General features: G+C 47.0%; 4 protein-coding genes across 8 annotated transcripts; 3 read left to right on the forward strand and 1 right to left on the reverse strand.

The window, feature by feature from the left end:
- Positions 1–889: 889 nt before the first annotated feature.
- Positions 890–7,646, forward strand: cep43 (centrosomal protein 43). Of its 5 annotated transcripts, none has more exons than XM_086060499.1 (13): positions 890–1,046; positions 1,858–1,911; positions 1,992–2,046; positions 2,146–2,234; positions 2,305–2,445; positions 2,518–2,553; positions 2,613–2,755; positions 3,256–3,350; positions 4,342–4,392; positions 4,561–4,600; positions 4,717–4,801; positions 4,895–5,019; positions 7,161–7,646. In XM_086060499.1, exons 1-12 carry the CDS (start codon positions 963–965, stop codon positions 4,970–4,972), a joined length of 951 nt encoding a protein of 316 aa, XP_085916625.1. In that variant the 5' UTR covers positions 890–962; the 3' UTR covers positions 4,973–5,019; positions 7,161–7,646. The 5 variants fall into 5 exon arrangements, with proteins under 5 accessions (XP_085916625.1, XP_085916628.1, XP_085916627.1 ...); XM_086060502.1 differs by having other exon boundaries at positions 4,738–4,801; XM_086060501.1 differs by having other exon boundaries at positions 2,308–2,445.
- A 101-nt stretch (positions 7,647–7,747) lies between these two features.
- LOC147159048 (C-1-tetrahydrofolate synthase, cytoplasmic-like) lies at positions 7,748–12,671 on the forward strand. The gene is made up of 11 exons (XM_086060498.1): positions 7,748–7,820; positions 7,975–8,068; positions 8,143–8,218; positions 8,336–8,395; positions 9,200–9,253; positions 10,092–10,228; positions 10,303–10,403; positions 10,585–10,721; positions 10,811–10,922; positions 11,598–11,725; positions 11,818–12,671. Exons 2-11 carry the CDS (start codon positions 7,977–7,979, stop codon positions 11,869–11,871), a joined length of 951 nt encoding a protein of 316 aa, XP_085916624.1. The 5' UTR covers positions 7,748–7,820; positions 7,975–7,976; the 3' UTR covers positions 11,872–12,671.
- A 1-nt stretch (position 12,672) lies between these two features.
- On the reverse strand, positions 12,673–15,380 carry zbtb25 (zinc finger and BTB domain containing 25). The gene is made up of 3 exons (XM_086060497.1): positions 15,301–15,380; positions 14,901–15,125; positions 12,673–13,834 (listed from the first exon to the last, which is right to left on the reverse strand). Exons 2-3 carry the CDS (start codon positions 15,116–15,118, stop codon positions 12,769–12,771), a joined length of 1,284 nt encoding a protein of 427 aa, XP_085916623.1. The 5' UTR covers positions 15,119–15,125; positions 15,301–15,380; the 3' UTR covers positions 12,673–12,768.
- zbtb1 (zinc finger and BTB domain containing 1) lies at positions 13,811–21,572 on the forward strand. Its single transcript, XM_086060496.1, has 3 exons — positions 13,811–16,394; positions 17,329–17,847; positions 18,310–21,572. Exons 2-3 carry the CDS (start codon positions 17,333–17,335, stop codon positions 19,643–19,645), a joined length of 1,851 nt encoding a protein of 616 aa, XP_085916622.1. The 5' UTR covers positions 13,811–16,394; positions 17,329–17,332; the 3' UTR covers positions 19,646–21,572.
- The last annotated feature ends 59 nt before the right edge of the window (positions 21,573–21,631 follow it).

Raw genomic sequence — 21,631 nt, forward strand, 5'->3', positions numbered from 1 at the left:
GTCTGATACATGAATTACAGACAAGTGCACGCTTTTAATATTCCATGTCGACGCACTGATGATAATATGATTTTGCATTCATTATAAACAACGTCACAAAAGCAGTAGACAGGTTTGTGTGATGTTGCGGCAAAAAGTGGAGAACCCCAACAAAGAGATGCCGGAAGTCACGGCAGGATGGATGTTAAAAAAAATAAAGATTCTTGGAAACATCAAAACACTAAATTGACAAAAGTGCCAAATAAAAAGCATTACATAAAGCAACCAAAGGAAACAAAATACTGACCAATGGGAAAAACTTGATGTGACATGAGACAAAAGAAAGCAACCGGGGAACTCCAAACAAGCAAATTGACAAGACATGAGTGCCTGAAGGGAGGGAGCTGATTGGTCAACACAAGGAACAGAGCTGATGACAACTTCCGGGAAAGTGTCGAACAAACAAGATATGAAAATGGGACACAAAAAACTAAAACAGATCACAACACTGGATGAATATCAATATGCAAAACTTCATTGCTATAAAACTTCTGAAACATTCCTAGGACGTTGCAATGGCCCGTGTCACTTTTTTATTTATTTATAGTGCGCTACAAATTTAATTAAATTGAGTCAATAAATGAAGAAAGCATCAGGACCCGGCATTCTTAACGACTTGCACATAACTGCCCGAGAAAGCTTCTAATAACTATCTACCTCGTGGTTATTAAACATTAAGTTAAGTTTGTGTCAAATGGCAAAGAAGTGCTTTATGGAAATGGGAAAAAGAGCAGAAGTTGCAGAACTGTGTTGGGAACCACGACACAATAGTGAGCTCGTCTTCCCTGTCGCCGACAGATGGCGTAAGAGAGCAAGCATTCTTATTAGGTCACTTCGAAGAAGAATTTCCACTTCCGTGCTGTTTGTTTTCCTCGTCCTGGAAGCAAAGTTGCTAACTGCTAACAGCTTGATGAAAACAGAAGATGTCTGCCACAGATGACGACACCGAGTTGAGGGATCTTCTCATCCAGAACTTGGAGAACAACGGAGTTCTAAACAAGCTCAAGGTCAGCTCACTTTCCTCCTCTTCTCGCTTAGCAATCGCCTTCACGCCGGTTGCTAGCATGCTAGGCTAAAGTGGACCAGTTGCAAGGAAACAGTCAAACAGGCGAGGCCTCTCGGACAAAAAGTAGTGGCAACTTGAATCATGCAACTTTTTTTAAAAACGTCTTTTTTTTGGTCTTAAAAAAAAAGCTATGTGTGCAAATATTTCTTTCAATTCAAGTGTATTATTTACCCTTAAAAATACATTAATTAACAAACTTATACATCACTAAAAATGTATGCTCAACTTTACAATATTAAGTCATCAATATTTTAGGCGTGACCTTTTTGTACAATCACTCCGTGGATTGTTGATATACCAAGACAGGAATTAATAATAGGCATGTGTATGAATGCAATAGAACATTTGAGGCATCATGCCGGGCAGAGAAACCGGACCAGAGGTGAGTCCAAAAGTGTGTGTCCAAAAGTGTGTGTCCAATTTGATCCATTTACATCACTTATGTCAGAATCACAGAAAAATATATTCATGTCATTTTAGGGATTTGAAAAAAATCAGTCACTCACCCGACCTTTGACCTTATTTTGGTCGTTTGTCAACTGTCAATTTCTGGAACGACATTTGTAGAGTGTGTACTTGGTCGATACGGACATTTTGTATTATTATAATAATGTATTTCAAATACATTTCTAACCTATTTATCCAGGTAAAGCACTTGAGACAGATTGTCCTTTGCAATGGCGAACGAATGAAAATGAAAGCAGACTGCGACGTACGCGTCACACGTCGACGTGTTTGTTGTCTTGCCGCAGGCGGAGATGAGGGCGGCCGTGTTTCTGGCCTTGGAGGAGCAGGACCGACTGGAGGTGACGGCCGACTTGCACGCTGCTGCGTAGGCGGCCATTTTGTCCTCCTCCGCTCTTTTCACGCCGTCTTCCGTCCTCAGAACAAGACGCCGCTGGTGAACGAGAACCTGAAGAAATGTCTCAACACCAAAGACGGTCAGTCCCTTTCCTCCTCTCGTCCTCTCCTCCGCCTTTTTTGTTTCGCATCTGGTCTCCGTGATGTGCTTGGGTCCTGACTGTGGCGTGCGTCTGCAGGTCGTCTGGTGGCCGGCCTGATTGTGGACTTCATGCGCGTGTTCCATCTGGACTTCAGCCTGGCCGTGTTCCAGCCAGAGATCAATACGGTAAGATGACGTGGCGGCGCCACCCCGACGTGACGCGGCGCCGACACGTCCCGCTTGTCTTTGTTGTCAGCAGCTTAGCGGCCTAGACGGTCGGCAGCTGCTGTGCGGCGAGCTGGGCCTTTCGGAGGCGGAGCTTAACGCAAACTCGCCCGTGCTGCTGGAGCTCGTTCGAAGAGGACAACGCAAGTCCGCGTCCGCCGTGGCTGCTCAGGTCCAGCTTATTTCAACTGTTTTGTCTTGTTGAGTGGCGCGAGCGTGGAATGAACGCACGTGATTGTTTTAGGTGGCGTCGGAGGAGAACGGAGTGAGCGACCGCAAGGTTCGTGCCCTCCGTGTCACGTCCAATCAAAAGCCTGCTTGTAACTTGTGCGTGCGTAGGACTCGCGCGAGGAGCTCGTTCCCGAGAAGGAGTCGGCGCTGGAGCTGCACGCCGACCCGGAACCGCAGGATGACGATGGCGGCGGCGACCGCGACGACGACTCCTTTTATGATGACCCGCTGCCTCGGCCTCAAAAGACGTCGTAAGGATGTTTGGATGGATCTTGGAAACAGCGATTTAGTCCAACAAATGTAGCAATTAGGGAGCGAGGACTGCATTTGCAATCATTCGCTCATTGTCAATCACAACAAGGATTCCGATTCCGATCATGGACGGATGGATTTTAAGCAGCTGTCAAGTTGTTGCTCCGCCTTTTATAGCAAGCAGATATTCATTTGATGATTTCTGTCGTCCCGCTGCGCACTGTAGTATCTGTGGCTTTAAAAGTTGCTGCCTGGCCTGGTGAGTGACGTGGGAGTCAGCCATTCACGTTGAACACTCACTGGCTGTTTAGTGGCTAACCTGTTAGCTTGCCTGCGCTGTTTGCTAAGTCTGCAGTAACAGTTGGTGTGGAAATATGTCCGCCACAAAATTCCGCAAAAAATGTGATAGACTGTAAAAAGTGACCACAGAGCACGTGTTGACTTTTTTTCTTCTTCTCGGACTTGAACGTGACATGCTGACACGGTGCTGATGTTTCAGCCCACAAAGTCCATCGGGCTCGCTGTCGGATGCGGCGCCGCTGCCGGCGAGAGGACGAGGAAAGAGCGCATCAGAAAAAAGTCCCAGCCAAACAGGTCGCTCACACTTGCATGCACGCCTTCGATGTCCACCTTTGGGGGACTTTCTTGGCCTTTTTAGTTGCTTTTTAAAAATACAAAATCAATCTTTTCTACTTTCTTTGCCATCACTAGCTTGCTTCTTTTTTTTTTTTACCAATACAATACTCAAATCTTCAGTACTCACCGATACCAAGTGCCGATACCATTAGTACTTAAAATAAAAAAAATAGTTTTTTTTTAAGACCAATTATTTCCTTAAAATTGCTTGAAATGAATGGCAGTTATATTCTTTCAATGTGCTCATAAACGTCATTTTGCATAGAGCACATAAAATTAATTTCTAAAAATAGATACATAAAATGAAACTAATAATCCAGTGGCCAGGAAAAAAATTCCCCACCAAAATATGTGGCGTAAAACCTTTTAAGGAATTCAGTAGGGCTGCAACTATCGAGTATTTTCTCTAAGTCTACTTTTGCTTCTTAGATAAAGCGTCATTTAAAGTACACAACATCCGCTTCGTCTTCCTTCCTTTGCGTTGGTGACGAAAGTGGCTCAATTCAAAGTAGCCCGTGTGTTCGCTACGCTAAAGCCTTCAATGAACGAGTACTCGGGGCTGGAAGAAGCTCTCGGATTTCTGGTACTCGAGGTTCCTGTGGCGGTCAATAAATGCAAAATAACCATTCCGGGGACCGATACCGGTATCGATATCCGTCACGAATACCGACACCGTGAAATATGTCCTTTTTTTTTGTCTACTAAACTTGCTGCTGCAAAACCTAAATAAATATTTTTCAGTTAAACAAATTAAATTAAATGACAAATGTGTACCTTTTTATAGTTTTTAGATTCTAATTACTGTAGTTGTGTAAACAAACAATGCCATCTCAGTTAGTTGCTTTTATTTGGTTAACGTTTTCCCCCCCCAATTTTTTTTAAATCCAATTTAGTTTGTTGTCATAAAAAAAGTGTGTGTTTAATTGTGATGTTTTGTGTCCTGTCTCAGCGTCAATGTCGCGAGAGGACGCATTCCAGGAGGTCAAGCTCCCCAGTCGAGGTGCGTTACAAATCAAATGCAATATAATAATTATTATTATTATTATTATTCTATCAAGTCCACATCAATGAAATAATAATAATAGTAATTCTTATTATTGATGTGGACTTGAGCTTTCATGGGCCAGGCTAATATTTGCTCGTAACGACATTTGTTGTGTTTCCACAGAGGACGACAACGACATCGAGTACGCCGATGACTTCAACAGGTACGTGGGACGTTCTGGCGAGAGATGACGGACGGCCTCCGTCAACCGTCGCTTTGGGAACGCGCGGCTTGTTTGATGACGATGATGACGATGACGATGATGCGGCGTCTTTTCAGCCACTGCTCTGACTTGTACAGGAGCGACATGAGCAGCGAGGAGATCGAGGAAGTCTCCATCGAGGGGCCCGACCACAGCGACAAGGTGGGCGGAGCTAGCGCCAACAATGTCTGTGTGTGTGCGTGTGTAATTGAGTGTTTGTTTTGTGTGTGTGTGTGTGTGCGTCTACTAATGCAGCTGGAAGACACGTTGGACGTGAGCGTCTCCCAGCCGAGCGTGAGCGTCGGCGTGGATTACATGGAGGAAGTGGCCTGACGTTGCTGCCGTACGCCACTTCCTGTTCTAACCCGGGTGCACGTCAAGTAAGACAACTTTTTTCCCCGTCCACTTTTGTCACTTGGCTCAACCAATCGTGTCCTTTTAAGGCACCACCGCAAGAAAGAAAAACACATTTTAAGGCATTGTTGTATGGCGCCCCCCACAGGGCAAACCTGGCATGACATGAAAATCGGAAGCAATGACGGGGGAGTCCTGACGTCATGCATATCAGAATCAGCTGCTGCCGTTTTTTTAGCAGCCGGCCGATTGGCTGATGTGACGAAGGGGCGGGGACTCGCGGCACAACTGACTTCCTGTTTGTTGAATTTCCACAAATGAATTCCACATGAAATTGTTGTGAAACAAACAAAAATAAAGAAGTGGCCCATGGATAAATGGTGAAAAACAACTTTTATTATGGAAATAACAAATTGTGGAACATTTGTACACAAAGACATAAATGCCAACACGAAAGTTGACTTGAAGTTGCATAAAACATTTTGTCGAGTTGATTTCTAACTCAAAAGTTGTCAAAAAGTTTGATTGGAGCAAATGAATCAAAACGACTTCCTGTCCCATAAAAATAAAAGCCGGATGCTTAAAATCTTCTTTGATTGTAGAATTCGTGAAATGCTGCACATTTGTTACAAGGAAGAAGTCGTATGACACGCGATACTTTGACAGAAGTTGACAAATGATCATCAAAACATGATTTTTCTCTTACAAAAGATCATTTGAAGCACAAAGTTATCCATTTAACAAACAAGATGAAGAGCTGTGATGTCAGAAAAAAAAAAGACAAACGCGTTTTGCGTCTACTCACGCGATGCGAAGTTCACATCCGGATCAAGTGGTCCTAAACATTTCACAAACGAGCCTGACCACTGTTGAAGTGTCTAGAACCACTGGACCCGGGCGGATGGCGCAAATCAGGCGGGACGAGCGACGGGACGAGCGACGGGACGAGCCGCGATCCGAGCGACGGGACGAGCGACACGTCCTCATGCTGGCTTCCTGTCGTCTCTCGTCTCCTTTTATATGCCTTTGCCAAGCGATCCGGTGCGACCGGTCGCACCGGGCGCTCGGGCGGCGCCGCTCGTGCAAACTGGACCGGCCTGCTCCGCTTGTTACTGACGACGTGTTCTGCTTTGCTTGATTCGCGGGTTGACGGTTCGATTCCTGTTTTTTTTTTTTATCTCCAACATTCCATTAACTTGCATGTTGGCGCGCGAGTCGAACGTTTCGGATTCGCTCGAATTGGCTCACGTCTTGAATTTTGGGGAGGTCATTCGTCGGAAATTGAAGTGAAGTCGTTTTAGATCTGAAATGTTCAACATTATCTCCTGACAAAAAAATACACGGGTGAAATGATTGTCCTGACTAAAACGTTGACCGTTCTTGTTGACTAAAAATAGGCCAACAAAATTGTTTTCTTTCAAAATTGACGAAAAGGCTCGACTAAATAAAAATGGGATGAGGTTGTCTAACTATGATTAAAAACTAGCAGGTGTGATTGAAATTGGACTAAAACTGAGACCTCATTTAAAAAATGGCTGATAAAATGAACACGCGTGGTGATGCCTTGAGTTATGAGCCCAATTCTTTCCTTGACCACGCTCGTATCCCGAATGACTTTTCCCCATTGGAATCCGCCACCCCAAAAAGTCCGGCCCATTTTTATAGCACTCGCTTAACGTGGCTGAATGATTTCTTGAATTCGCACCTCGGGGGACGCGAGCGTTGTTGTTGATTCAATGCTCCGTTACTCGATTGTTCGATGGAGTCATTGAGAGGATCGTCCGTTTGAAAACAAACTCGGTCGTGACAGTCCTGGTTTCCATCCAACTCTATTTTTTGTGTGTTTCTTAAAATAATGGCCTCAAATGTGCACACGCAAAAAAACTTCTATGCTTGAAGACGGTGCATTTTTTAGCGTAAAAGGAAAATGCTCATTTTGGCTGCAGGGACAAGTTTTGCAAATAAATGCTGACTTGACCGCATATTGTGGCACGCATTCATAGTGTCGTCACAATAGTGGACAATAAAAAAAGATATGTTTGTAAACGCTAAGTGAATATTGAGGCTTAATTAGAAGAAAATTGTGAATTCACACTTTTATTTTGAAAAATTTCCTCATCATTTAAAACATGACTTTTGTCGTCTTTTGTGTGCTTATTCTTGAAAGGACTTGGCAGACGTCAGGTGACAGGAAGTGCCTTGCCCGCATGCCGCTCACCTGCTCCTTATCAGGGGTAACCATGACGACCGCCATTCAGCACGCCACTGGAGGCGTGCGTGCGTGCGTGTCGCGGTGACTGCGTTTTAAGAATGTCACCTGACCTCATTCTCGTGCTGGGTGTGTGTGTGTGTGTGGAGAGGTAGGTCAAAGGTCAGTGTGCTGTCAAGTGGCGGAGGGGCGCGACATCCCACAGTGCTCTTATCCAATCAGAGAGGGAGGATGTGGTCAAGTTTGTCTTCCTTTTTCTTCCTCTTTATTATTATTATTATTATTATTTTGAGGTTTTGAAGTGAAAGCAAAATGAAAGTTTGCAAATGTGAGTCGTCCACGCGTGGACTTGACGTCTGTAAATAAAATGACGGATTTTTGATTGATTTGAAGTTGTGACATGTTTACAACACAGAAAATAAACTTTGCATTTATTCGTGTTCATTTCCGTGTTTTAAATTTGTCCGTTTGTTCGTCACTTTTATTTCAAAGTCAACATTTTCTCATTGCTCAAATCTGTAGATTATTTTTTTTCTACTCACCGACCTTTTGTACACACGCACACACGCACACGCACTGGTCAATGATTACACAGTGGCGTTGCGCTGGTCTCTTAAGGTAAGACGTGGCGTTGCCTTTGCCGTCTTCGTTTGTGTTGTTTCTTTATTGATGATCGATCGTTAGCAAACGATTGCTTGTGTCTAATTGATGATTGGCCGTTTGTTCATAAAGAGTAAAATATGAGTCGCACATGTTGTCTTGACCCCGTCAGTCATGTTGACCCTCTTGCGCCACCTGACCTCGCCTTGTTGCTATGGAGGACGACGCTCCATAGCAACCATCATCTCCGGAATGCAAACTTCCCGGTAAGTTCTTTTTTTTTTTGCGCTCGTCTCGCGATGTCTTCAGTCGCTTTCAGCCTGTGCGAACGTGTCGTCAGGCTGGTGAGGGAACGTCTGAAGAAGGACGTGGACCAGATCAAGGCCAAGGTCGTCCCCGGCCTGCTGGTTTTACAGGTCGCTGTCAAAACATGCCGCTGTCAAAACATCACGCCGCCATCATGCGGCGCCGTCATGTGACGCCATCATGTGACGCCATCATGTGACGCCATCATGTGACGCGTGTGCTTCCAGGTGGGAAATCGAGAAGATTCCAACTTGTACATCAGCAGTAAGATGAAAGCCGCAGCTGAGGTGAATTTTCAGGCTGTCCCGTCAAATTGTACTTGGGCAGAAATATGTGGATGTTCGATTTTTTTATTTTAGTTTTCGCTCAGATCAAATGTTAGAATTTTGTTTTCCCCAATCAGATTGGATGTTTGATTTTTTGGGGGGGCTGTTAGAATCTTTTTTTTTTTTTTTCACAATCAGAGCAGATGTTTGTTTTGTTTATTTGTCCAATCAGCCTCCATGTGTTGCCCTGCTGATCACATTTTCCTTCCGCCTTCACAATCAGTCGCTTAACTTCAAGTAAGTCAGAATGGGCCTTTTACTTTTAGCTTTCAAATTTGTCAGCTCTCGGTGATGTCATCGTTTGTCGTCCACTTGGTCGCTTAGAGTAAAAAAACTTCAACTTGTCAGTGATGATTTGCGCCCGTTAATCATATTAACCAGTGATGTTATTTCATTTTGACGTCCTTGTCACATCATTGGATGTATTTTCTAATTTTGATGTTGGCGTCCGTATGTTGGTGCCTTCGATATACGACTTCTCAAAACATAACTTATTGCAAATCATTGTTTCATATTGAAATGCATGAAAAAATGCAATTAATTCCATTTGGTCCCCCAAAATCAGTTTAAGCACGTTGTCAAGTTTGCTGTCGCCATCTAGTGGTTGGGGTCTGGAATGCATCTCAAGACACACAAAATAGTCCAATTATTATGCTACGTCGTATCGCAAGGCAGCACTTTACGGATTGTTTCTGTATGTGCGTTGACTTGAGTATGTCGTTGTCGTCGTTGTTGTTGTTGTCGTTGTTGTTGTTGTTGTTTCAGGTGGGCATCGAAGCGTCGCACGTGAGGTTGCCCAACACAGTGACGCAGGACGAGGTGGGTCGCTCATCGCCTGGCGATGGGAGGGGCATGCGGGACACACGTGCCAGTCGTCGTCATTGCGCCAGCTTCAAGATTTGAGCTCGTGATGTGAAAAAATGGCGCCACGACTTTTCAAATTTGCGTCTTAATGCTCAGGCACGAGTGGACTCGGATTGGTTTGAATTTCATGACGCTATTATATTTTATTTATCTTATTATATTGATTATTTTAAATAATGACATTTTTATTAATGAGTTCTAAAACTTTTTATGACAATATACAATTTATATTGCATTAAGGTCAAAAATCCCAAGATGGCAATCAGGGATTATTTGACGAGATAAATAGTTAAAATGGACAAAAAGGCCAATAATAGGCAAGTACATATACATAATGTGGAAGAAGACATTTGACACAATACCAGCCAACACTGCACTTCCTCTTGTTACTCTTATTTTGGAAACTCTTCACACCACTTCCTGTGCACTCCTTAGATGACTGATGCTAACTTTACAGCAGACATGGAAGGAGGCTTTTGTTGCCATTACAAGTCAAACGTGTGACGCCTTATGCCTTTTCAATGTCTTATTTTCTACACGCAGGTTGTAATGTACTTACAGTGTTATTGTTTTTATTGGTGTATGACAATTTTGCTCCTCATGGTCATAAATAATTGAGACGGTGACACCCCTAGTAAGAATTTAAGGCAGGCAGGCAGTCAGTGCTACATGTAATCATTTATTGAGTATATTATTATTATTATTATTATTATTATTATTATTATATGTTCTTTATTATTGCAGGTAGATTTGGGGCAGGTGTGTATTTCTCACTCTGGTTCCGATCCGGCAGGTGCTGCGGGCCATCGCGTCCGTCAACGAGGACGCGTCCGTTCACGGCCTCATCGTGCAACTTCCTCTGGATTCCGTCAACCACATGGACGTGGAACTGGTCACCAACGCCGTGTCGCCGCTCAAAGACGTGGACGGGTCCGAATTGGTGCAAAAATCATGACATGGGTTGATATAGCGTCGTCATACGTTTTTGATCTGTGTGTGTGCAGTCTGAGTTGCATCAACGCAGGGAAGTTATCTCGCGGCGACTTGAACAACTGCTTCATCCCGTGCACACCCAACGGATGCATGGAACTCATCAGACAGACAGGTCTGGCACGCACGCACGCGCGCGCGCACTCGGCTGTCAATCACAAGGCGACTGGATAAGAAAGACGGGACGCTCGTCAAATGTTGCTATATGATGAAATATTTGCCATCGGCATCTGCTGGAAAACATGACGTCATGATGAGTTGTGTTTTGATTTGTGTGTGCGTGTGCTCGAGTGCAGGTGTGAACGTGGCTGGCAAACACGCAGTTGTGATTGGCCGCAGTAAGATTGTCGGCGCGCCCATGCACGACCTGCTCTTGTGGAATCACGCCACCGTCACCACCTGTCACTCAAAGACGCACGACATCCCCAAACAGGTGAGGAACAGCGCCAGACGACGACGACGACGACGATGATGATGATGATGATGAAGATGATGAGTTGTGAAATTTGCCATATTCTTCAGGTGGGCAGGGCGGACATTGTGGTGGTGGGGGCGGGGCGAGCAGAGATGGTGCAAGGCGATTGGCTTAAGGAGGGCTGCGTGCTCATCGACTGCGGGATCAACCATGTGGCAGGTGAGGTGTCACGTGACCACGTGACCACGTGAATAAATAATGAAATCAAATGCATTTTAATAAGAGCTTTTTATTTGTTGCTTTAATGGAGATGTTTTCACCATAAATTCATCAATTAGAATACTCTTATTCATTTTTTAAATTTATAAATTATTAAATGTGTAGTAATTAGTGACTGAGTATTTTGTAAAGAATCAAATATGATAGTGAACAAATTAACATGTACGTATATACACACCTAACAGTTACATACATTTCATTAAAATGTAACATTTTATATATCATAAAAAAAAAATATATTATTTGAAATGTTATCTAAAAATACAATTAAAAAAAGTAAAGTTTTGGTGATTAAAATTAAAAAAATTATAATTTTTTTAAAAATGTTTTGTCATGAAGAGTAACTCTATTACATACTTAATATTGAAATGTAAAATTGTATTAAAAATATTTACTAACATTGATTTATTATTAAATGTTTTTATTATTTAGAAATACATTTCAAATAAATACAATTTATATTGTTTACAATGTATTATTAATTTAAATGAAGAGAAATATTTTACACATGAATTTATTTATTTTTTTCCTTCCTCGTGTCTTGTCCCATTTGTGGCTTTTGGAAATCAAGTGGATTTGATGTTGATTGTGTTTTTTGCCGCGTTGCGTTGCCAGACGCAAGCAAGCCGAGCGGCAAGCGCGTGGTGGGCGACGTGCACTTCGCCTCAGCCTATCAGAGAGCCGGATTCATCACGCCGGTTCCGGGAGGGGTGGGGCCTATGACGGTGGCCATGCTCATGCAGGTAAGAAGGCGTGATTGTACCTGTGCGTGGCCACAGGGGGGCGCCAGACGAGACACCAAAACGCTGATGTATTTTGTTTGTTTTTGCCGCAGAACACGGTGATCAGCGCGCAGCGCGTCCTCGCCAACGCCGAACGCTCCCTCTGACGTCACACGTCACCAAGTTAAAGTCTTACAACATATATTCGCTCATTTTTTGGAGGGGTGGGAGAACCTATCCTTTGTTACAGTATTACAGTATTCGCAAACAAAACACAAATTTGTGTTGACGACAAAGAAACAATAGCATTACTTTGGCGACATTTTGTGACATCTTGAGATGTTGAGGAGTTTGAATTTGACAAAAATGGTGCTTTGACGCCAAGGATGTTGAAGTGAGTTGAGGAGCTTCATTGAAACAAAAGTTAAGTTTTATTTCCTTTCGACCAAAGCAATGTTCTGACACCAAGTTCAAGTAAGTTTCATTTAGGCTGAAGTTTTGCTTAGACATCATCATTTAACTTTTTTCAATTTATTTGGTTAAAAAAGATATATTTTATATTCTTTTATCTCATTAAAATATTGAATCATTCATTTATTTTGAATAAAATATTAGAAAGATATACACATTTAGAATGAATGATTATATTATTATAAAACACAATTTGAGGACCAAAGTTTGCCTATGCTTGGCCCAAATGAAACTCCTCAACACTCTCCAAGATAGTTTCTTGGCACAAAATGGTGGCAAAGTAGAAAGGAAAAAACTTGCAGGCATCGCAGGAGGGTGCGGAACTTAACCCTGCGATGAACGAATGTTGGCCGTCCGTACCTGGAGGAAAAAAACCCTGCAGGAAGGGCTTGAACCCAGAACCTCCGAATTCGGAGGCAGGCGCCTTACCCGCTAGCGCACCGTGCTTCCAATAATCAATCCTTGTATTTCAAAATAAAAGCAACAGAACCACAAAGTGTGTTTGATCGGAGCTTTTACTTTGAAAACCACACAGAGGACAAAACATCAAACGTCACTGTTTGACTTCCTGTCACATGACCAAACAGGAAGTGTCACTCGCAGCGCCCACCGTCGCCGCTCTCCTGCGAGATTTCCGAGTCAAGCGAGTACGCGGAGCTTCCGTTGTCATGAGCGTCCCTGCCCACCTCCAGGAGGGCGTCGTTCGCCGAGGCCCCGCCCCCTTCGGGGCAGAAATGGGCGGAGCTGTGGAAGAGCTGACTGTGGCGGTGCAGTCTTGGCAGCTTGGCGGTGTGCGCGTACATGTGCTCCTGCAGTTGGCTCTTGTGCAAGAAGCGCACGCCGCACACGGCGCACGCCATCTTGCGCTTGCGCGAGTGGGCGGCGGCGGCGACGGCGCTCAGCCCCGCCCCCTCGCGGCTCCTTCGGAGCTCCGCCGCCAGCTGTGCGGCGAGCGCGCGGCTCTGCCGCAGCGCCTCCTCCAGGCGGCCGGCGTCCACACGCTGGCTGGCCGCGTCGTCCTCGTCGGGGCCGCCCCCGCCGCCGCCCTCGTGCACCAGTCCCTCCATGAAGAGGGCGGGGTGGAGGGCGTGGCTGAAGAGGTGCTGGCGCAGATGCTCGGGCGAGGGGCAGCGATGGCCGCAGCGGGGACACGCCAGCGGCGGCCGCTCTTTGGACGCCGCGCTGTCCCGAGGCGGCGACCCCGTCCCCGTCCCCGTCCCCGCCCCCTCGTCGTCCGGCCGCTCCTGCTTGATGGCCGTCGAGAAGTCAAAGTCGTCTTGCGGCGAAGAGGCGCGGCCGTCCGATCGCTCGCCTTCCGACCCCATGGCGAGTGACGGATGCGAGTGGGCGCGTCCACCCCGTCCTCCGGGCTCGGCGGCGGTGACGGGCGCCTCCTTACCGGCCAGCTGGGACGAAATCTGGATGCCGTACAGGTTGGACATGCGCACCGTGTCGGCGGCGGCGACGGTGGCGGCGTCCGTGCCGGCGCCACCGTCGCCGCTTTTGCGACACAGCTGGTGCGCGTGGAGGAACTTGATGCCGTCCTCCAGACGGGCGGGCTCCACGGCCTGCTTGGGACACGCCCCCGTGTACATCACGTGGAGCAGGTAGCTGAACACGTCGGGCTGGATGTCGGTCGGCTGGATCTTGATGCACTCGCTGACGCGCGCACACACACACGCGCACAGCAGACAATCACGTCACAAATGTTCATCATCACCTGTCAATCAAAACCCGTGCTCATAAAATAGCTAACTTTTTGCTTCCACATTTGTCAGACTACAGATGTTTACATATGTTGCTAATGCTAATGCTACCAATGTTGCTACGGCTAAAGATGTGTTTGAAACCATTTCATATTCTCTTATTACAATACAGAAATGTCCTCTAGTGGTATCTTGAGATACGAGTGAGGCAATTAAGAAGTTTATTTTTTTATATGAGTTGTCATTCGGCCACATTTTTTCCAGAACTTGTGAGCATGAACTTGAGATATGATCACTGTACGGTGGCAGCAAACTTGTCAACAAGCAGCAGTTTGGCAAATATTGAACAACTGTTCAAAAAAAGAGGCTTTAAGGTGTTTATCTCCGCTCCCAGTTGAAGTTTATTGTCAAACCAAAGTACCCAAAACAAAAAGAATTACACTTTGAGTATTTGATAGTTTTGGGTCTCGAGTCTCGCTAGCTTAATGCTAACACATAATAGGAAACTCCATAGACACACTAGCTAACAATTAGCATCTGTGTGGCAGTGCGATTAATCCTGAAATGAAATTATGAATACATATAACTTTTATTTGGTTGAGCTTTTCGTGTTTTCTCAAAGCCTGAAACAAAAAACACCAATCCAACCCAGATATGAATCAGATAGTATGGACGCTCATGTCGCGCTCATCCAAACGAATCCTCATCAAACAGCGGCAAAAGAAATGGCGGAAGGAGCAAAAAAGAATCACAGACGTAACAGAAGACAACGTGAAATGAGGTATTTGGTTTAGAAGATGGTGGCGCAAAAGCCTTGAAATGGTCACAAATGCATTATTATTATTATTATTATTATTGCAGAGTACTTGTTTTGTTTTTGTTTTAAGGCTGGACGAACGGTGGAGCGGGAAAAGATTTGAGATAAAAGAGTTTTCAGAGACGGAACGAATCAAGTCGTATCTCAAGGCACCACTGAAGAGGCGGGCGCAGGTGCGTGTGCGTGCGTGCGTGCGTGCGACCTGGTCTGGTGTATGAAGATCATCTTGAAGTAGTTTGAGAAGGCGGCGAGGACGGCGCGGTGAGCTTTGAAGTAGACGTTGCCGATGGCGACCGTGCAGTCGCACAAGAATCCGAACTCGCGCTGCACGTTGAGCTGCTGCAGCAGCAGCAGACTGTGAGCGGACGTCGCAGACGCGCACGCCGTCGCAGACGCGCACGCCGCCGACGACGCCTCCATCGCGGTCCTGCAAGCACACATGTCATTTGCATACAGCGCGCACCTTTTGTCAAGACAAGGCGCGCCGAGCCGCGCCGCGCGCGCGCACGCACGCGTATTGACGCACGCGCAAGACGCGTGGTCCCATCGGCGCGCGCACACGCGCGCGCGCTCATTAGGGCGTCGATTGATTGATGCCTTACCGCCGAAAGGATCCGTGCGAGCGAGGATGAGGATGAAGATGAAGGTGAAGATGATTGTTTGTGCGCCAAACCGCGTCACGTCTCGCGAGAGGATGCGGGGAGTCACGTGAGCCCCCCCTTCCCCCCAAAACACACACACATTGGAATGAAATTGGAAATTATGCACTGAAAAAAGTCCTTTGAATTGATTTCATTTGAATGTGTGCATCTTTAATATTATTGCATTATTTTCAAACAAGGTCAAGAGTTTTATTTGCTTTTTCCCCAGTGTGGACACTGTGAGCAAATATGAAAAAAAGTCATCATTCAGAAAGCCCATTTGATGTTATTTACTTTGTCTGTGTGATATATTGAAATGAGTGTGATGATTTGCCGCGTTTAGTGATCAAGTTTTCCCCCCGCATACAGTATTCAATATGATCAACTCAAATGTATAAGAAATAACATTCACATTAATTATATATGTACTAAATATTGACGATTTGCTTGACTAATTGTTGACTTTGTAAGCGCAAACCTTCCAACACATTTGGAACTGCCCAATCTCTCCCCTATCTTTAAAAGGAAACTCAAAGCGGAACTATTGGCTACATATTTATAATTAGCTGAATCCACTGTCTGGGATCAACGTTGTTGTTTGTTTGTCTGTCCTTTGTGTCGTGTTCGGGTGTTTTTTGTTTGTATGTTTGTTTGTATTTGTTTAGCTTGTTGTTTGTCTCGTTTCTGTTCCGAGCCCTCATTAAATAAGCTTTAAGTAGCTTCTAAGGGGTTTGTCTTTATGACAAATGCCAGCTGTGGTATTTCAACATGTGAATAAATTGAATTGAACTTTATTCTGAAGGCGCACTCTTCAACCGGAAGTATTTTATTTTGTTCCTCGTGATCCACAGGCGAAGGTGCGGAAGTTGCGTCCAGCATTAGTTGAAGAACAAGAAGGTGGACGAATCGCGTCTTCTTTTTCTTCTTCTTTTTCTTTCCCCTTCTTCTGCCCCGACCAGCAACTTTCCCCCGCAGAGGAACCGCCGTTTTCAGCGGAGCCTCCGCCCATTTTCCAGCCGAACTCTAAGCTCCTCCGTCGGCCTCGGCGACTTGCGGTGAGTCGGTGTTGCGTTGCCTGAAGTGCGGGGGGCGGGGTGGGTGTAGTGGGGGGGGGGGGGTCTGCTTTGCGTGCTCGTTGCGGGGGTGGCGGAGCTGTTTGCGTGAACCTTTGCCGTCAGCGTTCAAAGCCAACGCACCGCCATACTCTTGTTCCCGCTCACCTTTCAATTTAAAATCGTTTCAGGCCTGTTAAAGTGACTTCGTTTGTCTCCTCGCAACGATTGGGTGGCACTAAAAAGGCACAAGACACTCTTATGTCATATGTAATATTCCCAATCGTTCTCCTCTTCATTTGGACTTCATTTGTTATTTCTAACTCATGCACTTTTAGTTTGGAGGCGATGTCTCCTTGACTTCCGGTCGAGTAGATGCTTAGTAGCTTGTTAGCTTGTAGCTCAATGTTAGCCGGACCGCAAGGAGGGGAGCCGCTCCCCTTCTTTTCCTTCCTCGTCGGCCACACATGACAGCCTTCCTCTCACAAAATAATAATAATCAAATTAAAATTGTTAGCTTGAAGCGATTCGACGGAGTTAACAAATGGCTCCTAGTGTTTTTGTTCCGGTGTCAGTCTGCATTCGAAGTGTGTCAGAACAGAGCTGGGTTTTGTTGTTGCTTTTTTTAAAATGCGCTTTTAAGAGACGCACTTTTAATTGTACAATGAAAATAAAGACCATTCTATTTTAAGCTATTCTATTCTATTTATGGAACACACAAAATAAAAGTCATAATTACATGATCTCAGATGTTTATTTTTACTTCTCTCCAAGAGAGTTTAGTTGTACAGTTTGAATGTGACATTGATGGCCGGTGTTTTGAAATGGCGCATCTTGTTTTTTACGTCATAAAAACCTGGCATTTGAACAGGGGTGTGTAGACTTTTCATGCATCACATTGGATGTTTGAAGCTGTCTTCCTCGCGGTATCCCGCAGGGCGATGGCTCGGCCGAGCCACGGCGACCACGTCCTCCGGCAGCTGAACAACCAGCGCGAGTGGGGCTTCCTGTGCGACTGCCTGATCGCCATCGGCGACATCTACTTCCGGGCGCACAAGGCGGTTCTGGCGGCCTGCAGCTCCTACTTCCGCATGATGTTCATCCGCGACCAGCAGGGGGCGGCGCGCCTGGACCTCAGCAACATGCAGATCAGCGCCGAGTGCTTCGACCTGATCTTGCAGCTCATGTACATGGGACGCGTCGCGGCCGGCACCTTCGACTTCGATGACCTCAAAGCGTCCATGGTCTACCTGCAGATGTACTACATCCCCGACTCGCTGGACGACCTGCGAGACATCCACGGCGGCTCCAACCTGACGCCGTCCTCGTCCGAGTGCTCCACGGCGGCCTCCGCTGGCGGGAAGATGTTGTTCGGGGTGCGCATGTACGAGCGACAGAGGCCCGCCGCTGCTCAAGGTCCCGCCGATGGCGCCAAAATGGTCAGCGGCACTGCCAGGTACCCGCATGAGTCGTTTGGGACTAACAATTATTAACACTTAATCTATCTGTTATTTATTTCAATTAAAAACATGTGATCCTTTCCATCCCTCTATTTAAAAAAAACCTGATGATTATTTCTGATCGACAATGCAGAAATTGCACAAACATACATCTTGATTCAGTTTCTGGTTTGGTCTGTAAAGGGTCCGAGAATCGGCAAAATTGTGGATTGTTTTCCAAGGTGAAAGCAGATGTTTGCAAAGGTAATAAGTACGTGTTCATAGCAGAAATCGGAGAATATTTCCTGTGGAGAAGCGGAAATTTGCAAGATTTAAATTTTAAGTTATTGTTTCTTAACGATTAATCAATTACCAAATGAATTATTTCATTTGGTAATTTAATTGCTGCACATCTATTCTTATTTTTAATTCCTTCATGATTTCTCTCTTTATTTTATTAACAATACCAACCTCGCCAGGTACCTGGGGGTGCCGCCCACAAGCGAGGAGGAGGCGGCAAACGTTCCCGTCCTCCCGATGGCGGATGCGGAACATACGGCGGAGCAACCGTGCGACCTGAGGAAGCGGAGCGGCGGGAGGAGCTCGGCCCTGAGGGAGCGGCCTCGCTTCGGCCGCACCTTCACCTGCGACGACTGCGGCTTCGTCTTCAGCTGTGAGAAGCTCCTGATCGAGCACATCCTCACCTGCACCAACCGCAAGACCTTCGCGCCATCCCGCAGCCCGGACGGCGAAGACGACTACGCCAAGGCCGAAAGCTCCGCTTCGGACAGCGCTGAAGAGCGCCGGATGCTTGCCGACCTGGGGCCGAGCGGCGGGGCGGGACCCGCCCGCTGCGTTTCCATCAAGTCGGAACCCGGAGCCAGCCCCTGCCCCGAGGACCGGGAGGCGGGCGGCAGCGCCAGAGGCTGCGCGGACCGGGGGACGTGCGACGCAGGCGGCAAGGTGGCGCCCGGCGTCTCCGGCGCGGAGAAGGCGGCCGAGCGGTGCTCCGGCGCCGTGTCGGGAAGCGACTCCTCGGCCGCGTCGCCCGACTTTTTCACCGTCAAAGAGGAGGGTGCGGACGGATCCCCGTGCGAGCTGTGCGGGGCGCCGCTGAGCGAGGACGAGAAGTCGGCGCACTACCTCTCCAGCCACCTGGGCCACATCTGCGCCTGCGGACGCTGCGGCCAAGTTCTGATCAAAGGCCGGCAGCTCCAGGAGCACGCCGAGCACTGCGGCGAGTCCGACGAGGCGGACGAGCCCCCCGGCGCCGACCTGGCCTGTCCGCACTGCGGCCTGCCCTTTCAAAGCGAGAGCCTGGCGCTGGAGCACGCCCTCTCCTGCCCCCATGAGGCCGAGCCGCTCCGGACCGGCGCCGGCGACGGCCCCGACCACCGCCGCAAGCATTTCTGCGCCATCTGCGGCAAAGGCTTCTTCCAGCGCTGCCACCTGCGCGAGCACTACACGGTGCACACCAAGGAGAAGCAGTTCACCTGCCAGGCGTGCGGCAAACGCTTCCTGCGCGAGCGCCAGCTCCGCCTGCACACGGACATGCACCGCGGCGTGGCGCGCTACGTGTGCCCCGTGTGCGAGCAGGGCACCTTCCTCAAGCACGACCACGTGCGCCACATGATCTCGCACCTGACGGCCGGCGAGACCATCTGCCAGGTGTGCTTCCAGATCTTCCCGGGTGGCGAGCAGCTGGAGGAGCACATGGACGTGCACCTCTACGTGTGCGGTGTGTGCGGGGACAAGTTCCGCCTCCGAAAGGACATGCGCACGCATTACAACCTCAAGCACGCCAAGAAGCTGTAGGCCGGCCTCTCGGGGACCCCCGAAAACCGCAAGGAGGAAACGGTACGTTGACTTAAGAGAGTTAAGAGTTTTGGCCGTTGAGATTCAGATGCCATTACGGTGGTGCCTTGAGATAATCATTTGTAACTCAAAACCAAATCCAAATCATCTTTTGTCATTGGAATGAATGCAAATGGTGATAATCTGCTCCAGACTCCCCCAAAAAACAGCGTTTTGTCATTGGGGCTGAGATACGAGTCTTGTGAGTGACCCGCTCAGTGGCCTAAGGGTAGAGTGTCCGCCCTGAGACAGGGAGGTTGTGGGTTCAATCCCTGGCCAGGTCATACCAAAGACTATAAAAGCGGGACCCCTGCTTGACGCTCAGCATTAATGTTTGGAATTGGGGTGTTACATCATAAAACAATTCTGCTGCTGCTCACCGCTCCCTCAGGGAATGGCTCAAATGTGCAGAAGGAATTTCGCCCCGCTTAGTTGGCTGTGACAATCAGTGGTACTTAAACTTCAAGTTAAACTGGTATCTCAAGGCAGTGCTGTACACGTGTCAAGTCGGGTGACCCTGGTGACCCCGGTGACCCCGGTGACCCTGGCCACAGTGTCGGTTGGGGGCGGTCCCTACGAAGGCTCACGCTGGGAAGGTGACGATGACTTACGAAAAGAAAAACAAAAAATGCATTTTTTTTTCCTCTGCACTTTGAACCCTCATCTTCTCACGCTCTTGCTTGGTTGCCGTATTTTGGAGGCGTGGCCGAGATTTCGGACAAACGGGATTCCTGGTGGGCTTGAAACTGTTGCCGATGATGGTGATTATTGATGGAAGCTCATCGAGAGGACTGACATGAGGTCAGAACCGCTTCTGTTGTGTTTCTGGACCGATTGGACCCGAACGGAACCTCAAGAGTGTCCACTTTGTGTCCTTTATCAACTACACACTTTGAATAAACAACTGCACACTTCACACAAGTCTTTTTTTGTGTTTTCTGCCAAACTTCAGAGGAGGATCCCGACTTCATGATGATGATGTTGAATTTGTCATTTTTAACTTTTGATGTCCTTTTTTTTAAATTTATAATATTTTGGCTGCTACTCAGGTGGGACTTGTTTAATTCTTATATATTAAAATTAGAGCTTGGATGGCAACAAAATCCTGTTCCCCGATCATGTTGATGGCAGCGAACAAGTTCCGCTTGTGCTTCGAAGACAGAAACATTTTGTTTTCTTTTTAAGTTTAAAATGGCTGACCTTGACGAGAATCCCGCGTCACATTGCGGTCAAAAGTAGAATCCCGGGTCGGTTATCGCACCTTTTGCTACTGTAAATAGTGCATCTTCGTGGCGCTAATGCAACAAGCGTGTTTGCCAATTGCCAAAAGAACGAGGATTAAGAAATGGTAGTCATGGCAACGACGTATCGCGAGTTCAGCAAGCTGCATCTTTTCACCGCTTTAAAGGCGCAATAACCAGCCAGGATTCGACCTCGGTTTCAAAAAGATCTGCCCAAATTCTGAAGGGTTCTCCAAATAGACGTGTCAAAAGCGGAACTGGAATATTATCGGAAAGAAGAGCACTTATTGATTCCTCATCAATTTTGTTGTTGTCGAGAAATCGGGCCGCTTCTGAGTGCGCGTTGCCGCCGGGTCAGCCTTTGTCGCTATTTTGCGCATCAACGTTAGCGATCGCTGCCATTGCGATCGGCTGGCAACACGTCAGCTGGCTTAGATCAAGTTTATGTAACCCTGGCTCAGAGTTGAATAAACTAATGTTTATGGACGAAGTTCAGAATTGAACAAAGTTACGAAATGTTGTAGGTTGTCGGGCGGCAAGCGGGCCAAATGGCTCCTCATAGTTGCGGTTTGGCCCATTCGGAAGGCTTTAGAATTGCCCATTAAAACCCGAAATGACTATGACGACAAAACGGAACCCTTGATCATGTCCATGTTCGGTTGGAGCAGGTAAAAAGAAGGGACCGGCCCGCTGTGCAGACTTTGCC

The sequence above is a fragment of the Leptonotus elevatus genome, chromosome 18 (genome assembly GCF_054856555.1).
Source record: "Leptonotus elevatus isolate MCC_2025b chromosome 18, RoL_Lele_1.0, whole genome shotgun sequence".
NCBI classification, from domain to species: Eukaryota; Metazoa; Chordata; class Actinopteri; order Syngnathiformes; family Syngnathidae; genus Leptonotus; species Leptonotus elevatus.